Source organism: Saccoglossus kowalevskii, chromosome 4 (genome assembly GCF_978046115.1).
Source record: "Saccoglossus kowalevskii chromosome 4, keSacKowa6.1, whole genome shotgun sequence".
Taxonomy (NCBI): Eukaryota; Metazoa; Hemichordata; class Enteropneusta; family Harrimaniidae; genus Saccoglossus; species Saccoglossus kowalevskii.
In genome coordinates, this window is record NC_140644.1 from 32347095 (window position 1) to 32373066 (window position 25972).

At 34.9% G+C, this 25972-nt stretch overlaps 2 protein-coding genes across 2 annotated transcripts; one reads left to right on the plus strand and one right to left on the minus strand.

Annotated features, from left to right (window-relative positions):
- Positions 1-202: 202 nt before the first annotated feature.
- LOC102801356 (acid-sensing ion channel 3-like) lies at positions 203-20266 on the plus strand. The gene is made up of 10 exons (XM_078008474.1): positions 203-471; positions 6798-6965; positions 14522-14710; positions 15432-15556; positions 16455-16657; positions 17723-17867; positions 18495-18551; positions 18953-19106; positions 19638-19729; positions 20121-20266. Exons 1-10 carry the CDS (start codon positions 203-205, stop codon positions 20264-20266), a joined length of 1548 nt encoding a protein of 515 aa, XP_077864600.1.
- A 1654-nt stretch (positions 20267-21920) lies between these two features.
- Positions 21921-24193, minus strand: LOC102801480 (solute carrier family 35 member G1-like). Its single transcript, XM_006815360.3, has 2 exons — positions 24050-24193; positions 21921-23300 (listed from the first exon to the last, which is right to left on the minus strand). Exons 1-2 carry the CDS (start codon positions 24146-24148, stop codon positions 22221-22223), a joined length of 1179 nt encoding a protein of 392 aa, XP_006815423.1. The 5' UTR covers positions 24149-24193; the 3' UTR covers positions 21921-22220.
- Positions 24194-25972: the final 1779 nt, after the last annotated feature.

Consider the following 25972-nt stretch of genomic DNA (forward strand, 5'->3'; position numbering starts at 1 on the left):
GTGAAAAGAGCCCGCTTACTGGCAGAATTGTCGTGACAGAGTGACGTATAATGCAATTATAAAGGTAACACCCCCGTTAACGTATACTGCCTTGTCCTCATATTATTTATACCGTTAACTAAGCGAGTACATTAGGTGCTGAAGGGACATCTACTCATACAGGACGACAAGATTGATACTTTCGCGATTACACCGCGTCAAGATGGACAATACTGAAAAACGAGAATGTGACAAAGCTAACAACGGGTTTCCGAAGTTCAAAAAATCCACCTCTTTACTGGCATTATTTTTTCGTGATTTATCTGAACAGCGGAGTCAGAAGGATCGCGATTCTCAGGATTCCAGTGATGAAGAAGAAAACGGAGATGAAAAGAAAGTAGAAGACGAATCAGTAATCGGAGATTTTGCACAGAAGTCAACAATCTCAGGCATGAAGTACGTGAGCGACAAGAAGTCCCGAATACCCAGACGGTAGGCACTATCATCTTTACTTCACTATAATACTACTCTACCTGATACAATTTACGTTTGATATATATAATGGACAGATGAGTTTTATTATTTTTGAGTATTTACGAAGCAATTTCACGGATACGATTATATCAACTCTCTTATGGGTCATAATAATAACTTAGAGCAAACCGACATTGCTAGAATTGTTTCTGAGCTTCGACGGTGTCTTTAACGTGTGTTCATTGCAGCAACGCTTTGCCCACTCATAATGCAACAACCAGCAGGGATATTGAAAACATCACATTTTTTCATTATGGCGATATATTCACATTCTGCAACATAAAAATGATGATATACTTTTTATCAGTCGAAATCATTATTCTTAATTAATGTTTTGCATACGAATTCTCGTAACCTAATATGGTGATCATGTTATAATTAAAATACATATGCACACACACGTGCATGTGACATTAATTTAGGGGTTTCTAGTATAATAAAGTTTGTTAGAGTTCTAATAGAATTAATCAGTCGGCTGCATGCAAAATACTCTGATATCGATTTTGATAAAGTACCGCAATCATCATATCACATCGCGACGCCTCGGCATATGAGTCCCATGCCACGTACATTGCTTGTTTACACGAGAGTTGAAGACGCGCTGCGCGTTGGTTGTGGCGCTTAAATACTGTTGTACTAGTCATACCTCTAACGTTGGTCTTCGTTTAATCTCAGGGTGTGCCTTTATCGCAGATACCGTATTAATGGCGATAAATATTACTAGTATGTAAACATCAGACGTATTGGTTTAGTCAGATTGAATATTAGTGAACGCGGTGCGAGAATTGTGGGGAGATTATCTTGTAATAAATTATGTATTCTATGAAAGTGATGAATATTGTCACGTTACGTTATTAATATGACTGTCCCTGACTTTACTTACATTGTAAGCCCCTGTCCCAAGATATGTATCGGGGTGACTAATTTGACATCTGGACACAGGATACATTCACTTGGATATGCTTTATTAAGCAAAGATTTAGTCTTTTAAGCTATACCAGTGTTTTATTTCTTGAGATAGAGATGAGGGGGGGGACCAGTTCGATGACACGGGACAACAGCATTAGATGTATTATTGTTGACTGCAAGTGATCTGTTTACATGCATCCAAATCAAATGATTATTTTATTCTGTCTAGGTGAAGTAATTCCTCAGTGAATATTTTATTTCGTAGCAATAATTTCTGAAAATTGAATACTCCTCTCTCTGAATCATACACAGGCAGTATTAAACAATGCGCGTAGTAGAAACGTTTTCGTGGATTATTAAGGCAAAGCAATGTTTCTTGCCAATTTTTTTTCTAAAAACGACACGAGTGGGCGGTTTATTATTATTTTTCATGAAATCTGATTTTTTCTTTTGTTTTCTAAATTTTTGTTTCTTAATATGTATAAAACAAAGCTGCAATGCGCACGTTTCAACACGAACATGGTGTGGGTGGGGTTAAAGCAGCCATCATTCCAATCTAATCGGATTTCAGATTACTTAAACTGTGGTGGTCATTACAATGCGTAGACTATAGGTCACATGCCACAGAGATTCAGAATTGTTCGGGTTGTCAAGGTTACGCCTATTCATGAATGCAAATACTCAACATTTATTCATTTTCCAATAAATTATACTTCCAGGCAAAATAAAGATATTGATTTAAAATAAGTTGGAGGTCACAAGCCTAATTGTTGAAATAATTTAGTGTATCTTGGCAATTATGTCAGTATTGTAACGCTTTTAGGATCCTAGTATGGCAGAGATATTATGTCATATCTCAAATTGTATATTGTGAATGATTGGGGACTTGTTGTTGCCATTAATTATTCTGGGTTTTAAAATGTAATTATTTTTTAACACCGTGCTCTATGGAATTGTTCTAAAAATAGTGTTTTTGGAAAATAATAGGACAAGTTTCTCAAAATACGCCACAGTAACACACAAAAGATTGTTATTTCATGGTACTATTGGATATTAACGTCATGATTTTACATATTTTACCAATAAATTTTCTCAAAATTTATGAGTAGGCTTCTACCTTAACACCGAGTTACAAAAATTACCACGCCTATATTTTAGAAACCCCGCCCAAACTATAACTCGGTGTTCAATTAACTGTTAACTGAAAATCGAGTTACTTTATTCGTCACGGACGTTCTACGTTGCTAAGACGCGCACCACTGTACCACGTATTTCTATGGGGCTTTGTGCGCGCTGCTGTGGAACGCCGTGGAGCCGGTGAAAACTCGAGAAAACAACACAAACTCAACTTTGAAGTAATCCTGAACAACCAAATTAATATATGTTACACACGTACGGCTAATCTTGTTACACTGTTCAGGGGACTCTCAACAATCATCGCAAAGTACCGTTTTCTGCGAGTTTTTGGTCTTTGTTTTCACCGCGAGGGTTGCCAGGCGGTAGAAAATGCCCGGATGTCCGCCCCTGAGGATAACTGGAATTTCAGTGAGCAGTTAATTGAAAATCCAGTAATTATTTTTACCCAAAAGTAATTCAAAGAAAATCATCTGATAATGCGTTGATACAAATGAAATAACAACATTCATCGTCCATGCTGTTGAACTTCGCTTGACTGTGGACTATGCAAATACACAAATATCAATATTAATATTATTTCGTAAACATTATGTAAAATCAATCACAATCAAAGAAGTGAATGTACATGTACAACTCACAACATATATTGTCATATACGTGGCAAACATGGAACGATTAATAATGCCAGGAATAGTTTTAAGATGTCATATGCATGTATGGATTACATCACCGTCTTACTTATTTTGATTTCTCTGCGATAATATATTTGTATTAACACTAAAAATAGTTTTATCCGCCTTTCAGTCAATATCTGCTGAATACAAGTAGCCATTAAATTATATTCACAATATCAGTAAAACCATTACTCGGAATCACAAACGGCTGTTATTTCCCTCCAAGTTCCATGCCACAGAACCTTTATGAATAAATGTTGTGTATTACACAGTAACGTTACGAGGTATTTATTGAAAACTCATTTTAAAATTACACAGAGATCATATCGTAAAGTTAAATCTTGTAGTTCTTAAAACAAAATCCAGAACATTCAAGTCTTAGTAGTATACATTTGTAAGTAGCATTGAACATGACTTACATATATTTGTTTAATTTACATATCATATCTCTCCCCATATGTGAAATTCAAACCTTAGTGGTATACGTTTGCACGTAGCATTGAATGTGATTTACATATATACACTGAACTAAATACTATAGAATAATAACATCAGTCACATTACAACATTTTAAATTCAAAACTATAGATTCTCTGGAACTCTTAGGAATCAATTTTATATTGTGAGTATTAGATGTTGGACAAAACAACACAACTTGATAAAGTCTCAATCTGGTACTTGAAATGAAAATTCGTCGTAATATCTACACATACATGATAAGGTAACTTTATTGACATTATTCTTTACTGACATATATGATTACCGGTGTTCATTGCGAATAGATGGTTTGAGCAAAGAAATTACGATAATGCAGCTTTCAGGTTTTTTTTGTGATTCGATGGAATGAAAGTAATTTTCGTTTTCAGCGAGAACTTCAGTGTTGAATAAAAAGTAAATCTTCAAGAATTGTTAGTTGAATACTCTGGTATTTTTGCTTACAAGTGTTTAAAATACTACATGATTTTCTACTTGTACAATCCACGCATGACCATCGCTATACTCCATATACTTGATTTGTGTGACACAGGTTATTCTACTTGAATGTTTTGTCCACTGGCAGTCTTCTTAACATTTTGTAACATGTATACAGCAAACAAAACTATATAGAAAACACTACTACGTCTACGTATTCGACATTGTGAAATTATTTTGTTTTATGCAGAAAGAATCTTAAAAGTTGTTTATACTCGAGTTGCTGAACACACATGGTTTGTAATTTAATTCATCTGTTGAGCCATAACTCAAGATAAGGAAAATGCAAAATATATTTGGGACATATTAATTACCTTTTTCTGTAATTGTGTAATCAGTAATTATTAAAATTATCATTGGCGTGCTCATTTCGTTATAAATTATTCTTAATATTTCTGAGTTTTCTTGTCAAAATTGTTTTTAGGTTTCTTCCAACATTCTAATATATTGAACTTGACCTCTTCATTAAATCTTTCTGAATCCGAGAGTTCTCAGGTAATACACCTTGACCCAATCGTATTTTTCTATTAACATATTTTAACACATAAAGAAGTGCCAATATCTGTGTATATTTAAATATTTTAGTTCTAGTCAACACTATATAGATTGTGAATGTCAATATTCTTTCTTTCTCTCTTTGATATATAAACGTTCCACAAATCATATATACAACAAAATTATCTTAATGAGAATGAAACGGGTTATAACATGGGTTCCAGCAATATAAATATCTAAACTTATATTGATTAACTAGGTATTTGAGATAAATATAAAATACAGTTCCATTCGAATTATGGCCAGAAACGTGTTTTTTTGCCATGCATTGAACCCCACGTGTTAACTGGCCTTTCCTTTAACACGTTATTATACTAGTATGATTACACCTCACTATTGATATTATTACCAGTGATTGCACAATGCACAGTGGAATTATATTCATAAACCTCATGTATAGACCGTCTCCCCCAATACATTAATTGGTCTATCCCACACAGGGATTCTGGTACACGTGTGTATATTTTGTATTCTCCAAATGTACCCCCAACAGTTTCTATTGGTCAACTCCTATTTTGCGAATTGCAATGCAAATGATACATTACATTTCGATCTCGATAAAAGCAGGCATGTGGTCATCTCCGCATCCTAATCTTTTTGAGTACATCAGCATACTTGTGTTCAATCCAATGTTCGTTAATTAATGAAAAAATCACAACACACTCGCTCACTTTGATATTTAAATTCGCCCACTCCGACTGTATGTCCAGAAAAATGCTCACTGTACTACGCTACGCAAACACAAACATTTGAATGTAAGCGTCTTCTTTGGGTTTCAATGAAGCGTGAGGGTCTTCCGGGTTGTATAACTTAAAAGCTTTTCATACTTTCAGAAATTCACATTTTAAGTGAATACCGTATTTGTGGAATATACAAAATCCAAGCACGTGATTTTTATAATATAACCCCTAATATCAAACCTCGCTTAAACCGTGTTAATCACAATACATTTTTTTTTATAGAAAACGACGACGCGGATAGTGTCGCTATGTGCTATTGCTGTGCCAGGGGAACTATATACAATTAAAACCTGTTGGCATAGAAGTAAATTGAAACATTGATGATTTATACAATTTCCTGTACTCCCGATACAAGTGGGCTCGGTTCCGTCGTCGAGTGTTATTAACGAGTCCCATGGGCCTCTTTGTCAGTCGCCAGCTCACGCGGAATAACCCATTACGGCCGTGGTAATCACATTGCGCGTTGGTTTGTTGTAATCGCCTTTTTCTGTCAAATATATCTTTCAGTTCATGTAAAAATAATGTCGATACATGCGTCTTTGGTGTGAATTACTGGCGTCTCAGGTTGATCAGTGGTCATTACTCCGTACTTGGCACCCACATGCCGTGTCATGTCCCATGTAAAATAGATTGATTGTAGTCATGTCTGTGAACTGTGTGTCTAACATGTTAACATGTCTGCTTGCTTGTGTATCATGATAAAGTGTCCAATAACAGCTTACCATGTGGGTTCTTGCGGTGTATGTTCTCATGCTCGTTTGTTCGTTAGCTATTCACAATGCCCAGCCAGGCGACCTAAAGAGTGGTTACAGTTTTTTTAAAGAACAATTTATCTTCAATACTGAATATGGATAAGGAAACACGATACAATGTATCGTGCTTTTGTGAGTCATTTTTTAAAACACGGCTAAAAAAACATTTAGTATATAATATCTTCATCTGAGTCCAACAACTTGAAATGATGGATGGTGGTTACTAATTTCAGAGTAGCGTAGTAGTTGTTGTGCTTGGCCTGTGATCGTTAGGTCACGAATGGAAATGTGCGATATCTACCGTACGAGGTGGACAACGACAGTGGCGGGGTAGATTCCATGTCATTCGGTGGGAGGAATGGGGTACACGAGAGTTAACCTCTATATTTGTAGAGCTCACAATCGTAAGAAACGGGAGTGTACGGAAGTTATTTTAACGAGTGATGGGATGTAACATGCGGCCGTATTTTCACGAGCAAAGCGAGTGTCATCATGTCCCGTTATAGAAACTGAGAGTTGATAGTATGAATGTTTCTTTGCAACAGGTGTTTTTGGCTATTGGTTGTGTTGACGGGTGCTGGTTTCCTAGTATATCAGATTGTACGCAGCGTTAATCTCTATCTGGATTACCCTGTTAATGTCGATGTGAAGATTACCTACGCCAACGATCTACCGTTTCCTGCCATAACAATATGTAACATGAATTTACTCAGGTAAGACTCGTGCATTGTAGTTAAAGGCTAATGTAGTTTAATACTTAATAAGTTATTTTTATCTTTGAAAGTATGGACATAGTCACACGCGGCATCAACTGAACAAACAAACATAGACCCCTTAAAGTAAAGCATTTGACTCAATCTGACATCTTGGTTTGCTCTACAAACTGCAAAAATAACATCTGAATTCTTCTACATAGGGTCTAACAAGTAGCTTCCCAAATAATAGAGGTATTAGGCTAGGGGGCGTCTAAGTCTCTTGTTAATATTAATGATATAAAGCAGCACATATAAATGCCCAATAATGACCCGCCAACACTTCTAACCAGACACTGTTCTTGTTTACTTTATGCAGATGATTTTCCACTCCTTTCGGTGTCAAACACAGGCCTTCAAAATGCAATCAAATTTGTAGAAGCATACTGCAAACAGTTGCTTAAAAATAAAAACTATCAAGGGATCTCAAACATAAAAAGTGTTGATTAAAACTTCTCTTCGTTGAAAATTAAGTAAAATTATGCCTTAAAATGTTTTATTCCATGTAAACCCAGTTCTGCTCTATTGCAGCGAAATTTGGATAAGTGGCTTGATTTGTCCTTTATGATCTCAATTATGCAAAACACTGCTTCAAGTAAACTCTGCGGATAATTTAGCTTACTACAATAACTAAGCAGATATACTGTATTAGGTTCAAGTGTAAAATAAATCCTTAATACTAGAATAAACTAAAACAAATGAAAGAAAATGTATTGCTTGCAGAAGCATACAAAGTGGGGGTCTAAATCTGGATTACAATAATTTGGTAAATTGGGTCAATGGCATATTTATTTTGATACTTGTGTGAGACCAAACAGGTTTAAGCAAATTAATGAAATTACATTACAATTTTTAGAAACACTTAAACTTAAGTTTCATCAATATTATAAAATCTTAAAGATCACAAAAATAAATTACGTAGAAGTTAAAACCAAGCTTTGGTGTGGAACTGTATCTAGAAATAAGAAAACCTGCTCATATGGTATCTATGATAAAACTGAGAACAAGTGTACATGTGTTACATATAGAAGTAATGGACACCGGCACATTGATATTAAAAATGAGACATGTCATATATGCAATACAAATGAATTAGACGATTAGGAGGATGTTATTATCAGATGCAAACAATATTAAAATGAAAGGCAGAATTTATTTTATAAGCTAAGTATACAACATGATCAGACAGACAATGATAAACTGATTACCTTACTTATAAAAATAATAATCTAATCAGACAGACAATGATAAACTGATTACCTTACTTATAAAAATAATAATCTAATCAGACAGACAATGATAAACTGATTACCTTACTTATAAAAATAATAATCTAATCAGACAGACAATGATAAACTGATTACCTTACTTATAAAAATAATAATCTAATCAGACAGACAATGATAAACTGATTACCTTACTTATAAAAATAATAATCTAATCAGACAGACAATGATAAACTGATTACCTTACTTATAAAAATAATAATCTAATCAGACAGACAATGATAAACTGATTACCTTACTTATAAAAATAATAATCTAATCAGACAGACAATGATAAACTGATTACCTTACTTTTAAAAATAATAATCTAATCAGACAGACAATGATAAACTGATTACCTTACTTATAAAAATAAAAATCTAATCAGACAGACAATGATAAACTGATTACCTTACTTATAAAAATAATAATCTAATCAGACAGACAATGATAAACTGATTACCTTACTTATAAAAATAATAATCTAATCAGACAGACAATGATAAACTGATTACCTTACTTATAAAAATAATAATCTAATCAGACAATGATAAACTGATTACCTTACTTATAAAAATAATAATCTAATCAGACAGACAATGATAAACTGATTACCTTACTTATAAAAATAATAATCTAATCAGACAGACAATGATAAACTGATTACCTTACTTATAAAAATAATAATCTAATCAGACAGACAATGATAAACTGATTACCTTACTTATAAAAATAATAATCTAATCAGACAGACAATGATAAACTGATTACCTTACTTATAAAAATAATAATCTAATCAGACAGACAATGATAAACTGATTACCTTACTTATAAAAATAATAATCTAATCAGACAGACAATGATAAACTGATTACCTTACTTATAAAAATAATAATCTAATCAGACAGACAATGATAAACTGATTACCTTACTTATAAAAATAATAATCTAATCAGACAGACAATGATAAACTGATTACCTTACTTATAAAAATAATAATCTAATCAGACAGACAGTGATAAACTGATTACCTTACTAATAAAAATAATAATCTAATCAGACAAATCAGCTTCAAACAAAAAACAACAAATATAAAAGCCAGACAATCAGCTGCCTCGAAAACAAAATTTACTCAATTCTCGTCAATTTTTTTTTGTTCGGTCGTGATTTCCTTTTTATCTATATTTTATTATATTGTCATATTATCAAAATGCCAATGAGGATACGAGTTCAATGACGATATGTATATATATATGCGGTAGTGGCAAGACTTACGAATCGACTAAGCGTGTCTGAAAACGTTATTACAAATAACACTCTATTTATTAAAAAGTAAATTAACAATGCGGGCGTATTTCTGGCGATCATATCCTACTTCCGCAGTCTTTGAGTGAATTATATATAATTTGATAGATATTTTTATTTGTTTTGTTTGAGATCATTGTGCAATATTTCTCACGCGAGATGAAGGTTGCTGTTTATTACCCTAACGCTATAAGCACTTCATGTTCCTTCCTTCGAGAAGTTTAGCTCGTAATTTCACGTACTAGTATTTGTTTTTGATGGATGTATTATATATGTAAATGCGATGTTTTATACACAATTTCGTAAAACACTCGAATATATCAAATTTATAGATAGATCAATAAGTCAGTCAGGTAAGCGAAGATTTAGACAGCACTCGTTATAATACATCTCAAAAATGAAACAGGAAAGTTAATTATCCATCCAAACTATCAATGGAAGCAAAGCATTACATTGATTATATACACAGTGACCAGACTCTGAGGTACAGTATATATTACACAGTGTCACATCTAAATGCGTATGTAAAGAGTATTGATAAATGCCGATGACAATGCAAACATCAACCATTCACGTGCTACTAAAACCTTTCTGGCATCACATATTCTACGTTGTCGAATAAACTGAAAAAGGTTATAAATTGTGATGCTATTATTTTCCATCGATATTATCTGCTGCGTACACACACTGGTTTTTAGCTTCACTGTCATCATAGATGACAGGGTGGAGCTGTTCATGTAGATGATTGTCCGTCGTCATCCTTCCGTCCGTCGTCCATCAACAATTGCATTCTGACTTCTTCTTAGAAACTATCAGCTCAATTGTTTTGATAGTTGTTATGGAGATACCTTGGTGGACCTCTATCAGATTGGTTCTTTTTTGCCGATATCTCCAATTCTCTTTTTTTTGAGCAAGTATTTTTGTTAAAAAAATATATTTGTGAATTTTGTGAAGTTCCAACCCGATTGCTTTGATATTTGAGGTGTACATTATTTTTGTGAACATTTTTTTATGAATTGGCTACAACAATGTGCTTGTAGGACCATCACGTCGTTTGTATAGTTATCACTGTGTTTTGTTTTCACGTCAGCTGCTGTTAAACATGGAAATTGTTTCTGTTTTAGTGTCTAGTACTAGGATGTGCGAGCGTTAGCAATGCTCAGTGTCTACAATGTCAAATACTCAGTGTGTACAATGTCAAATACTCAGTGTGTACAATGTCAAATACTCAGTGTGTACAATGTCAAATACTCAGTGTGTACAATGTCAAATACTCAGTGTGTACAATGTCGAATACTCAGTGTGTACAATGTCAAATACTCAGTGTGTACAATGTCGAATACTCAGTGTGTACAATGTCAAATACTCAGTGTGTACAATGTCGAATACTCAGTGTGTACAATGTCGAATAAAAACATACGTGATTATTACTGGTATTAGCACACGTGTTCGAATGTCATGTAAACAATGTACTCTACGTACGATATACACATCGCATGGGACCCATGTTGTACACGACGTGGTGCAACAAACAACCAGGAAAAAAAACTGTCCCATATTAGACTATATTCTTCAAAACCACATTACAAAATCGCTGTACTAGTTTCCTGTCAATCTATTTATAACATGAAATCATAACTTATCACATCAATCTCTCGAATACGATATCCAAAACGGTGTTTTTGTATTTGTATAAATTTCTCTAAATCGAGCAAATACGGAAATGCACGACATACCAACAAGAAACGTCCATGGCCGTCATATGGCAGACAGTCATTTGCTCCCACAACTGAAGGACGCGTGTTTTTTTATTATCGCAGGAAGGTTAATGAGTTGGAAAAAAACACTAAGCACTAGTATATTTAAAATAAAGTAAGGTAAAAACTAGGCAGCAAATAATATATCCTAGAAAAGCATGTATTTTCAAACCACATGACGGTACTGATAAATAATGCAAATGACTGTAGTTCTTGTGTGTAATGAAATTGCGCATGCGCCGTAGTTACTCATGTGTAGGGAAATTGAGTATGCGCCATAAGTTCTGCGTTGTTGCGCGTAAAATTGTGACATTTTAATTTCACGTTCAGTGTTCTCTGGTTTTAGTGTGCATATTCCGGTCTGTTACAAATAACATCAGCGAGTGTGTATATGGAGTGAACAGATCGAAATTCCTATTACTAGTATAATCAGATTCAAAACCATGATACATCCGGTATATTAGTAATGCTTGCATAAATAAAAACTACCAATTCCCGGTTCCCGAATTACCGTCAGACGCGATATAATCTACTTGCGCATGCGTAACCTACCTAGCAGCGGGCGAGGGTAGAACACAAATATAAAAAACAAAAGAACAACGGCAGACATGCAGCCCCGAAAAAGCAGAATATTTGAAACAGTTTTCAAAGATAGCGGAGTAAGTGTGGGTGGGCACAAATGAGAGCAGCGAGAAGAACTATTTAAGACAGCTAAGAAAAGTGGATTTCCAGTTGAAAAGATGATTTTTCAGAGAAGAATAGAGAGTAAATATGTCCGTGACATAGTTTTTCAACTCCCAAAATACCCGCAAAAAATATGAAAATATTACGCTATAGCCAAAGATAAATTGCATGTTCGTTATTTTTGGTTCGGCAGAATGTGCAAATTTTCAGATGCTGATACGAGTATACTGACATTCGTATATTGACAGGCGTGATTAACTGTAAATATTAAAGATGACACATAGTAAATAGACATGGTATAAATGATCTTCGGTCAGAAAAGTATACTTTGGTGTTATTTATTTTAAATTTGTTAACTCACGTCACGCCAATGTCTCTAAAACTATCATATAAATTCTGACAGTTTTAAGTCAAAGCATAGACTATGATCAAACCTGGCCTAAACTAGAATTATTTTTGTAAATATTTTAAAACATTCATATCTTATTTGATGTTGAGAATAGCCATGATAGAATCAGCAGATTAGATTATTTTGACTAAAAACGCTAAGAAGAAGAAGTGGCACAAATAAAAATAATTGTAATAATTATAATATGAGGTTTGAAGGTCCAGTTTACCGGCATTATTGCTGATTTTTCAACTTCAAAGTGGTACATAACTGGGCCGCCATATACGACGGAACCATTATTTCCATGACAAATCATCCAGTTGCACCTGTTCATGTTCATAATTTTAACGTTCATAAGATGCTGTCTGTATCACTTGGGACACGGAACATTCAATATTTGATAGGTTTGCATTATTAGCAAGTACAGACACTGATTATAATGTTGTATAAATAAAATATGACACAGAACAACGAACTAATGATAATAATAATTCATTGTTGATTGATCGTTTGCAAAAAATAAAAGTGAAAGCTTAAAACATAAATAAGGAAACTAGTCAAGATTAATTTAACACGTTACAGTGGGGTTATACTGTAGTGGTAACGTAATCTATTGTTGTTACAGTAATATAAATATAAACAGTTGCAGTTAACTTTCTTAACCTGACATAAATTCCATACCCAACACTGTGAATTTACTATATATCCCACTAGACCACAAATCAAAGTAATGCCTCTTTATATATTACGTCACAGAGACGCTTCGCCGTTAGAGTGCGCGACTTGTAGAGAAATTATACATCTTAATGGTGCATGTCGGGAAACTGTAAATCCGGGGATTATGATTGTCCTACGGGACTGCTTGTAGTCATGCTGCAAAAGCAGATGGAAATGAATTGTTGATGACGTCACTTTATGGGGTATATTCCTACTTGTGATCATTTAATACAAAACACGAACCATATTTATGATTTTCAACAGTAACATAGCGCTGTTGGCTAAATACTGAGAGAGTTCAATACTAAGTGTTATAATATATCTAGCGGCAGCATAAGGTAACCTCAATGTAGCGGATATTTAATACCGACATCATAAAGACTGTGGTCAGTTGACGTTCATTGTGTGACAAAAATGGCGCTTTAGGCTCAATATTTTCGATATGTATGCTATCGTAGTTGTTTATATCAAGGATTTATTAGTTATTGTTTATATCAAGGATTTATTATTAATTTTATAACTTCTTGTTTGTATGCATTATTTATATTCTGTAATATTTGAAACATACTACGGAAAAACATTGACCTCACAACGGTTCTTATAGTGATTCACATACTTCTCACCCTCGTTGTCAACAGGTCTGCCTTCACTCGTTACTCACCTATAACGACCTCATTTCCTATTCTGATATTCTCGTTAATCACCTATAATGACGTCATTTCCTATTCTGATATTCTCGTGTTTGGTTTATTAAATCGATTAATTTACATGGTGTAAAATGAGGATCGCTACCGGGGATGATGGTCCAATATATTGGTGATATCAGTGATGATCTTTTTAACTTTTTCGATTCACACGGGTAGATTATATTTTACTGCTACGAAAACTCCTCGGATTCTATGAAGCGTGGTTAGTGTGACATGGCTAATTTGCCTTGTTTATTTCGCGTACATTTTGTGATGATTTGTGATCGAATGTTCACCACGATTGCCCCCAGTGAAGAATAGTACAACCACTGCAAGAAGCAAATATATATTTTATTCAGAAAATTTCCTCCAAGCAGCATTAACCTAACTAGTAACATATATGTCGTTCCATGATTGGGTCACTTAAAATTGTATCGCCTATGAAAAATGCAAGTATTTGATTTTGAATATTATATCGTGATCATTTCGGGTTTACGGCGATTAGTGCCGAATGAAAGCGTACACATATTTTCTATATATGTCTCATGCTAACGCGCGTGCATTTTTAAACACAGGTTAAACAGATATAAAACAATAATCATATTAACCATTCCCTGTACGTGCGTTCGATATAGGTAAACTACGCAGCAACATGTCACAGTTTAACATCTTCCATATATTTTCGATTAACAATATTAACGGTGCTCTTAAATAGACGCCTAGAGCTGGAACATTACGAAGGCCATGATGCTATTGAATTCTTGGAATTGCTGTATCCATTGGTAACCGAAAAAACCTCGCCCGTTCCAGAAAACATAATTCAGAACTTCACTCTGACAACAGTCGCCAACTTGACGGATTTGCTTATGCGGTACGGACATCAAAAGGAAAATATGGTGATATTGTAAGTTTTAATCTCCGTCTATGTATTCTTTTTTTTTATTTTGAAAATAGCCGTGATATTTATATTCAGATCACGTCATTCTCTCCTCGCCTTGTTTCACCCTGTGAAGCCACTCACTGTGGGACACGTACCATACAAATATCTCCATGCTCACAAACATACAATATGGTAATGAACAACAATCAATTAATTTTGACCAGAACCTTCGAAAATACGCCTAACCACAACGATCTTGGGATTAACGTAATCTAGTTTTAGAATGAGCATTTTCAATAATTTAAACTAATCATCGCCCACGACCAATAGATTAATCATATACGTTGTAATAACCATTTCAAGTTACATCATTCTGTCGTTTGCAATATGTCAGCTAAAATGAGGGGAAATATTACTTGTAAATGTTACTTTTTCTTCCAATTACATTTGTACATATTTCACCCATTATGTACTATGTATGTGACACTGTGAGTTATTTACGCTTCAATCAATATTTGAGAAATTGTCTTATCCTAGTGTCAATCTTAGTCAAGACATGACATTTTCAAATGATATTCAAGTAAAATTAAAAACATAGACTAAAATAAGTATTCCCTTACTTATAATGAAGCGTAACTTAAATAATGTTGTTCGGGATAGATTTATAAAAAAAATTATATATCATTTGCTCCCTCAGCGGCATTTTCCGATAAGCAATTTTTAAATGATAGTATTTGTATTTTAGGTGTCATTGGAAAAGCAGTGCTTGCAGTTCTGTGAATTTCACGACTACTATCACTGACTACGGCTTGTGTCATACATTCAACTCAGGTTTGGAAGGTACGGCGCCGTTAAGAGTCGACAATACAGGTAAATATCGAAGTACAGCCAATTCCAACCGCAGCATAGGGGACATGACCCATTTAATCTTCAGGGGTTATTCGAAATGACCGCTGATCTGCAGTTTTTCGGGAACGTCGGTTTTGATTAGTTTAGGTTCAATGATTGATACACCATGTGTTGGAGTTAGGGGAGGGGGTAGTTGGGAGGGGGTTAGTGGGGAAGTGGTTAGTAGGGAGGAGGTTTGCAGGGAGGGGATAGGCGCCAATGATAAAATAATTAATCGAAGCTACTGCAGATTAGCCCCCATCTCGGACAGAGCACGTAATCAACCAATGCCACAAAGGATTGTGGGAATTATAAAGCCTGGTCACATATTAAGTTCTCTACCATAACATATAGAATAAATCACAGAATAAATGGTCACAGTGAATCATTCAACAAATGTTGTGTGAAGATTCACATATAGCAGGTTATTCATATATTTAAAGTTTTTTTACAGAGAAAATGAGCTTTCAAGATAACATATGCAATTTTTGTGACAGCCATATGTAGCCCTCATAACACTACATATATTTTATTAGGAAATGTTGACCTATTATAGAATGTTTCCGCTATAGGAACCAATGGGAACACTTTTGAAAACAATTGATCATATATAATTTATTTCAGAATTTTGCACATTATATTAACCCGTTCCCTCTTGCCGGATTTCGATGATTTCTGAGTGTATTTCTTTAGTAGTAGCGAAATACCTAAAACTTGGGATATAAGATTATCCGACGTATCCAACGTGAATTATGGGAAAGCACGATTGAAGCATGTGTCAGTGTCATCTGGTACGTTTTTTTTAACTGGGATTTGTTTTGGTGGATTTGAACTTTTACCAGTCCATACACTTTTGGTGAAATACTAACAACGGAATTAGGATCTTCTTTTTTAACTTCAGGGGCACGATATGGCCTTACGTTGTATGTCGACATTGAACAAGGGGAGTATGGCCGAGGACCACGCGAGTCAGCAGGTCTGAAAATAGCTATACATAACCAACGTGACATACCATTGGTCAGTGACCTCGGATTTGCCGTGTCACCAGGTACGCACACGCTAATTGGATTAAGAATGACAAAGGTACGTACGTATAAAAATTGTATATTTATTCAATTAAAAAAAACTTGCAGCCAAGGGCTAAATTGATTTCAGATAAAGAAAAGATTATAAAAAAAATACTTGTATAAAGTCCAGAAAGACATATTTGTTTATGGTTGTAATATCCAATATATTTACTGGTAGTTATTGTACCCATTCGATTGCGTAACTACAACTAACGATTACTATCCTATTAATAGTGAATAACGTTGATAAGTATAGCTCTACTGAGACATGTAGATAGTTGCATTGTAAATACACATACGTGTTTTCTGAAGATATCTGGCGTATTTGAGACCATGTGATGAATGCAATGCACGACTGCTGCATTTACCACTGCAATGCACGACTGCTGCATTTACCACTGCAATGCACGACTGCTGCATTTACCACTGCAATGCATCACTGTCAAAACACATTATATGAGTATTATTAATGGCCTAATTATTTCATGTATATTGCATTTGTTTTTATTATACAAATATAGCAAATCTCTACTGACATACACACAACCAAATTGGGTTTGTAATCATATATTTTCAATGGTTAGGTTCAATGCTGGTCGACTTCTAGAAAGCGTGGTATTCTATTCTATTCTATTCTATTCTATTCTATTCTTTTCTATTATATTATATTCTATTATATTCTATTATATTCTATCCGCCTTACATTAAGGGTCGGGTAGGTCACAATTTGTGTTTGGTGAATTAATTGTGAAATATTGAAACCCACAGAATTACTTCACAAGTACGTTATCACAACTGAATTTTCATTTATTTATTTATAGTAAAACAAAAACCAGTACCGCATGTTTCAAATGTCAAGGCCGTAGGCACCGTACCGGCTATAGCCGGACCACTTCTACACGTCGCCTCTAGCAGACATGGTCTTTCGACCCACGTCATCATACGCCTCGGGCCTATGGCCCTCGATTGATGGCCAGACGAACTAATTTTTGTTTCCTACGGCCTTGAATGTTTATCGCCGTGCCTTCTTTCTTCCCATTTCTCTTATTTTTGTATTTAACACATTGGTAACACATAACAGATAAGCAGCTTGCCGAATCCTTACGGTTTATGCAAATCCAAGAAGTTGCAATTCTACGGTGATTATACTATGTCTAAATGTCAATTGGAATGCTTGACACACTTTATTGTAGGACGGTGTGGATGTAAACAAGCTTATATGCCAGGTAAAGTTACATTCTCTGTCTCTATCATGAAATACCAATGTTTAATGTTGTCGCTTAGGACCACAACGTCACAGCAAAATTATACAAGTTGTGTATAAGAAATCATATACTATTACTAGTATCTAGAATCACATGACCAATGTCTCAGGTTTTCACATTTGTCTTAATAACAATATTTTAATAATACATGCAATGTTACTTTTAGTGAATTTGTTACATACTGTAACCAGTTTAAAATGTTGTTACCATGGCAAAAGTCAGGACAAATGCCATTTTACAATATTTAAACAAAGTCAGCAAAAAACGTTGAAATATCGGTAAAAAATATATAAATTTGGTGTTCATAAACTCATGCTGTCAAAAAACATTCCTGTCAGACACAATCTTGTCAGTAGTTTCGCATTGACTCACGAATTTCGGCAAGCTCATGCTTATTCAGGTCCTTCATCATCCAAGTACACCTCAACCCTATAGTAAAGCATTGTGGTTTAATGCTTGGAATACTGTTATATGCTCACCTTGTATGTGCCATATTATGGATAGGGTCTAAGGATCCACGAAATAAGAGGAGGTTAACCAGGCTAGAAATACTGTTAAGACATTGATCAGTTTTAATTGATATTGCAGGTCAAGTGCGACATTGCTCGCCGCAAGATGTGTATAACTGCTACCTTCCGAATTTAGGTAAGTCACCAGCCGTCCGTGCTGTCGTTCCATCCAATGTATATTTCATATACAGAAATAGTAAGGGTTTGTGAAGGGAAACGTCATCCGCCAGTCTTCCCCTTTCGTTCGCTCAAACGTGTGTCTAGTCGAACAGTCAGTGAAAACATCACACATTTAAAATAAATTACATATTATATTATGCTTGTACTTACTCTATCACAATTTCGCAAATTGCTGATAACATTTTAGAAAAACACAAAAGTGAAAAGTGCTATTTAAACAATCGGAACTCAATCTGCTCATTTTGTTGGGAGATCCTGCCGAAATTCCGAGTGCTCTTCATTATCCACAATCACGTGATCGCGCTTTTCGTCTGCTCTTAGTGTCGACAGCTCTCGCATATTTCAATTTATTCACAGGTGAATACGCGGGTCACAAAGATATGTGCGAATGTCCTGTGCCATGCGAAAGAACTATTTATAGTTCCCGACTTTCATACGCCCAATTTCCATCGGATTTCGCAGCGAATGAATACAGCAAATTGTTAAACAATAGTGACTCTGATTATATCAGGTACGTTTTTAGAGGGGTACAATTAGTGAAAACCCCAGTTTACAAAGACATAACCAAGTCAGTTTTTCTTTTAATTTACTATCACTGAAAAATATTATAATTTTAATATCGTTTTAAGTCTGAGACTGCACTATTCCGATTCCTAACCAACGTTCCAGTGCGCCCTCTAGTGACAAAGCACTCTCGTGGCACAAATTGATGAAATGATATCGAAAGGACGCCGATATTGTATTAGCATTTAGTCGCTCGTCAATACAAAAAATGATGTTTTTGAGAATAAACACAGTTTCATAGTTTTGAACGACATCACTTTTACCCATTACGTCACTGTGTCGTTGCTTGATGGTACAATAATAGAAATGTTGTGGTTACACTCAATCTTGTGCAATTACAAATTTAGAGACTACTACACAATTCCAAACAATTGACAAAAATCAACTTTTAAAAATGAAGTCAAACAAAGTGTATGTCACATTTCTAATTCACTGTTACATGTCAGTTCATTGCCATTTGAACTCCTGTTTTTTATAGAAGGAATGGTTTAAAGTTAGAAATATTCTATGAAGAACTTAGTTTTAAAGAAGTTACTCACCAAGTCGAATATGAACTCTTTAAATTATTTAGTAAGTACACTTGTCGATTACCGGACATGACGTCACTTAGCCGGTATACATCGCCTCGTATACACCGGTGACCGAATTGAAATAGACCAAAGCTTCTACCTACCCCGAGCAAAAACATCATAGTTTCGTTTCATCGAACGAATTGTGATAATAACTTTTATCCCGACTCTGACATGATTAGCAGCAAAGCTATTATATTGCAAGGTCCATGTGTTACAAAATGACGTACGTAGTTCATGATAATTCATAATTGAATGTGTGTATCAACATTCAATATCAAATAGCTAACTCAAACAGCAAAGTAAAAAAATCTATAATACATCTAGTCAGGTAGTGTTCAAATAATGATTATTGGCCAATAAATATGTTCTGTTTATTTATTTACCTCTAGGTGATATCGGTGGATCGATGGGACTGTTGCTAGGGGCTAGTTTCGTAACCATCGTGGAAATATTCGACTTTGCCTGCCTTAATCTCTACAGACGAGTGCGATCAAAATGGCGACCCCGAATCACACCCATCGAAACTAAAAGTTGACTGTATGATGTTTAAGGCTCATACTAGGATCGTATATTTCTTGGATTATGTGGCGATGTCATCTAACTCACGCACAAGAGGTTACATATATTAGCAACTCCAGTTTTCAGTCAAGATTCGCCCACTTAATATTGAGATGTTATAGTCGCGATTGCCTAATATCGTTATGGTATGTGTCGATTTATATAAACTGCGGTAAATTATTTGGGTTGACAGAGTACAATTTTGACGTCTGGCATCACCTAAGGTTGATGAAACATAAGTTTACATTTTACATCGTACTCCCAAATTAATGTAAACAACGTAAAAGTATACCGTATCTATTATTAGACCTGCTGTTGGGGGCGTACTGAACATTGGATGCTTCTGCACGATAATTTTGTTTTTTTGGTTTATTATTTTATTCATAATGTATAAAATATATTTATTGTTTGACGACTAATAATGCTCCAGTGTCGTGCGATTTTTGCGGGAAGTAAAAAGAAAGATGATCTTTAGCGGTGGTCACAACGTGGATGTGTATTTTTGGGAGAAATGTTTTCAAATATCCAAATGGAGATTTATTGTTCAAGCACATTGTAAAAATTGATTTTAAAATATAGTATATATGGTATATATGATGGTAGCTAAAACAACCGTTGAACCTTTGCTAAAAAAAAGCTACATCCGTGATTTTTAACATTTTTTGCTTAAATATAACCACATAACAGTGGTCAAATCTTATAAAATATTGTTTAACACACAAATACATGAGCAAAGTGACCATACACAAAACTAAGGTCACATAAGAGGCGATGTGAAAACTAAGGGTCGAGTATTCGCCATTTTGTTGAAAGCGATCACGTGGTGTGGACCGTTGAATACATGTACAGTATTATAATACACGTCGCACAGTATTATGGGAAATGACACATACCGGGGTAATATCATCAGTGAGAGGCCATCAGAGAGAGAGGCTTACCGTAATCACCCTTGACAACCATATTTTTAATAGATGGCGCCCTCTGAAACCCTGGGTACATCCTCGCGGCCATCTTTTTTCACTTGCAAGTGATGTTGGTATAGAGCGTAATACTATAATTTCAGTGTCACATTTCGGCAATGGCCGTTACAGATTGACACTGATGACACAGAAAATGTTTTACTAAAAATAATAATCTGAGAAAAATTATCGATAGTTACAATTATTACCGCTTTGAACTTTGCGTAGTGAAATATGCATTACATGACCTACCGAATATATATCTCAGTTAAACTTGAATGACAACTGTGTGCATTTCTGTAAACTTGTCTTAGAAAACTACCCGAATGTGTCACCTTCAGTGATCATGCAAATTAGATGTTTCACAGTATATCATTTACAGGATGAAAGTCACATCCTCGGAATACATGGCTCTTCGATCAGCTTAGACAATTATCTTACAGTATTAGTAATAGTCAAGTTCAAGGTGCATTGTGCGATAAAATGCCGATCTCGTAAGCACGAACGAATAGATCTTCCTTTCCATCGGTAACGTGTGTACCACTGGGGGTATGGTCTATTTCTGAACAAACTTCGTATGCAATGCGTATATACGTATATAAACCGTAATTCAGTGCTCGTGTGAAGTAAAAAAAAAACTAATAGAAGCGGAATGAAGATTGCAGATATATGTTTATTATTTTCTATTCATTGTTGTTGTATTTATTTGAGTTTTAACTCGATGTTTGTATACATATATATATATGTGGATTATATTTTGTGACGATGACTGGGCGCGACGTCTCATGTCCAACAAATAGATTATTATATTTGAATGATGTATTTGTAATTGCAGACAATACAATTTGAGGATACAACTTAGCTTTTCGGTGAGTGTTAATTTGTTTGGAGGAGGGTGAGGCAAATTAACACCAGCGTGAGTATTCACGTCCCTCTGTCATACTGCCAACTTATGAAATTGTGAAACCCAACTCAATTCTCAGATTTGAATTCAATGTATCCGTTTTTTTCGGCATTTTCCGCGTCATCAAGAAACTGTTTATTTTGGTTTGCTTTCCATGTCACAACTGATATGACACTTGCGCTGAACAGGATCAACAGAACACCTCCGATCTCGAACCATCCAATGTGAGTTCCGAAAACGAAGTAATCCAATGTGTAGGACACCACGACTTCAAAGTTGAACAGAAGACTGGCGGTGGCGGCGTTTTCTAGCTGGACACTGCGGAAAGCGGTCCAATGGCCAAGACAGTCGAAAATTGCAATTCCCACGACGAAGCCGAACAGTCTGCCGTTCATGCTCCATTTTGGCGACTCAGTAAGAAAAGTTAATGTACTACACATGATGCCAGCAATGATAGAATCCCAAAGGATGATTGTTAGCATGCTCACGCCCTCACCGAGTGCTCGACAGGTAATATAAGAAGCGGCGTACCCGGTAGCGCCCGCTATAGTCGTGAGGTACCCGAATGCCTTCACGTTCATCGTCTCATTGGCGGTAGATTCATAAGCTTCACCTCCGAATAAGAAAGTAGGCTGGGAAATCAACATGATTCCAGTAATATTGACGACGGCGACAAAAGCATGAATCAATTTCCATGGTTCTCTTAAAAATATCGTACTTAAGATAGCCGTAATAATTGGCAAAGATCCCATAAAGATGGCGTTCACGTTACCAATAGGCAGATGGGACAACGCAAAGTATAAACCGGCTTCTCCGACTGTGTAGCCAATGCCGTTGCCAATCAACAACAATCGTTGCCTGGCTGTGCTCATTAGGAAGTCGATACGTAAGTAAATGATTGGTGGAATCATAATAAGACCAATCATTCCCTGGACAATGAATACCGTCTGGAATGGCAAGAGGGTCATCAAAGCCAAGGCTGCAAACATATATCCCACGGCGAATGCACATCCAGACGTCAGAGCCATAGATATACCCAGTCCTGATTTCATCCATTGCTTATATCGGTCACTTTTACTGAGTTTGTCTCCATCGTCTGGTGTGTCAGTCGCAAACACTCGGCGGAGATCATCTCCGTTCATAGATGACTGAAACAAAACAAATGTAATGTACTATAGAATACACTCCTTTTTGGTATTTTTTTAAATATTTTGTGACGTGTACATAACATAACAAGATAAAAGTATGAATTAATAATCATGAGTTAAAATCAATCCTGTAAAGTGGAAAACTGTTGATGTTGTGCCTCGAGTTCATTATTCTTCGTTGCGACACACTCCTCAATCTTTGTTATGTCCTTGACAAATGTTATACAATATTACAATAAAACAGCTACTGTGCTTGGTGTGTTGTTGATAAATAGATTGTTCATATTTGTGATGCACTGTTGCTAATCTTAGGGTAATATATTGATTTATTTTGGTGATGGAATGTGGGGTCGAAACATTGTTTTCAATTGTCTGGATTCTAAATGAATACTTCAAGATAAATACGTCTTAAATATTGAGACCCCCAATGCTTTATATCCGACATCAAATATATTTCATATAACTAGTGTCCTGTAGAAAATAAGCGTCAATGTGATGTAAAATTACGTAGATTGAAGATCAAAGGAATATTTTGTATTGACGAAGCGTCCCGTTGCTAGATAAAGATGTACAATTTCGCTTATTTGGCGTTAAGTTGTGTAGTTCAGATATAAAAGAAATAAAAAATCTTTTGTTGCGAATTTATCTTTATTTGTTTCACACTCTGACCAACTATTAGTATATATTGCACAAAAGACGATAACTATAGTCTAACTCAGTGTTTCTAACAATTCTATCAAAGAACTCACCTGTTGGGCTGATAAGATCGGTGTTTGATCATTAAACCCCAAACTATCTTTTTGACTGTTGTTACCTCCAGGACTATCGAGATCTCTGGAATCTGGCATTTTGTTGTCAAGTTGAAATCAATGACAGGCCAAAGTAGAAAAAATATATCTGAAAGTAAAAGAAAGATTAGATAACATTGATCAGACTACATGTATATGCAAATCCTACATAAGTATGCTCAGGTGTCTGTGACGTCACTACGTCAGTACCTATCACTGATCCGCATCTTTCTATATGCGTGATCCACCCCCATACCCCCACACACTCAAATATAAATGTATTCATATTTTATATTAGCGAAAAGGAATATATCTAAGAAAACACCAAATCAATTAATGTTTGTACAGATGATTTTAAAACTTCCGATATTTTGTAACAAAGTTCCATGAGAAATTGTCCCATTAGCATCTTGATTACCCACTACTGTATATTCTACGAATCACGTGTAAACTGAAATACATGTATATAACATGTTTTGTCAAAACACTTCTCATGGATTTTAAGATTTCGTACACAAAAAAAGTCATGCTACTGTTTTGGGCTGTCCATTTGATTTCAACTTACTCCATACCAGTCTTATACTATAGTTTAAAGACAATGTAAAAACTCACGCATCAAAAATCAAAGAAGAAAGTCGATAGATTCCGAGAGATATCTTGTGTCTTTTATATCGTATTTCACAAACTTCTAAGCGTAATTTCATTCTGTTACTTATACTATTATTTAGGTAATTTGATTTAGATTATAATCACGAACGTGACTTAAAAAGGATTTAAAATCATTAATCATAGCATTTAAAGAAACAAATCTAGCGGCTATTTAGATTTTTGTAATGCACAATGTGAAGGCAATCTGAAGTATTGAGACAAAAAGAATAAATGTGATTGTACATATGTGGTTTGCAGTCTGCGATTCATCCAACAGTACTCTTTAATTTAAAACCGACAAATGGTTATTGAGACATCAGAAAATTACAAGTTACATTATCCGATATGCACGGGTTTTACTCAAAAATACTTGGGTATGTGCTCTTTTCCAGAACACCTATGTAACAAGTTTCATTGGAATGCGATGGTTGGGATGTGAGAGGGAAAGAGGACTATCCTAAAGTGCACTCATAATTGTAATACCAAGGTAGTTGCACGTATAAACGATATATTTAAATAAACTAATTTTATTGAATTAATGTTAAAATACGATTGATCTACGTGATATTATATCGATTTGCACACCACACAAGAAATCCTTTTCACAACTTGAAGCGCATGGTACGAAATCTAAATATGTTTTATTATTACGGTGCGCGTAACATCACCGTGAAATTTGGAAATAAAATGCAAAAAACCTTAAATGAACTCTCAACAAAACAAAATTATTGGACCATACTTTGAATTCAAACATTTCTTTTTATGAATGGCACATGAGCGGGTTCATTAGAATTCAATACGATAAAACCACCATACTATAATTACTAGTGAGGCAGATGGTAATTTTCAATTAGTACGGGTTACTGGTATATTTAACATCGTATATTACAAAGACACATGGATCAGAATCAGCAACACAGACATTCCACATCAACGACAGTTAACGACCATGTGTAATGGGGCAAATATGTTTTCATTACAAACTCTATATTTATTTAACAACATCAACAGATTTGAATATTGCAAGACATGTAAAGATGATTTTAATTTAATGTTAGGGACACAAATTATCGCTCGTGTATCTCGTGTAAAACCTTCTTATAAGAAACTTATTCAATTTTTTTATCGAAAAGAATATCCTAACACTACGATAATAACTTTCCGTTTTCGACATTGTGAAATTATTTCGTCTTGAGGAAGGGGCTGACAACAACTGAATTTTACAATAAATTTCGG

Excerpts from the sequence above, each read along its gene's own strand:
- LOC102801356 (XM_078008474.1), top strand. The coding sequence starts at position 203 with ATGGACAATACTGAAAAACGAGAATGTGACAAAGCTAACAACGGGTTT. Across the intron at positions 17,868-18,494 it reads TAAACAAGCTTATATGCCAG|GTCAAGTGCGACATTGCTCG; the intron begins GTAAAGTTACAT and ends TTGATATTGCAG. Across the intron at positions 18,552-18,952 it reads CTGCTACCTTCCGAATTTAG|GTGAATACGCGGGTCACAAA; the intron begins GTAAGTCACCAG and ends ATTTATTCACAG.
- LOC102801480 (XM_006815360.3), bottom strand. The coding sequence starts at position 24,148 with ATGCCAGATTCCAGAGATCTCGATAGTCCTGGAGGTAACAACAGTCAA. Across the intron at positions 23,301-24,049 it reads CGATCTTATCAGCCCAACAG|TCATCTATGAACGGAGATGA; the intron begins GTGAGTTCTTTG and ends GTTTTGTTTCAG.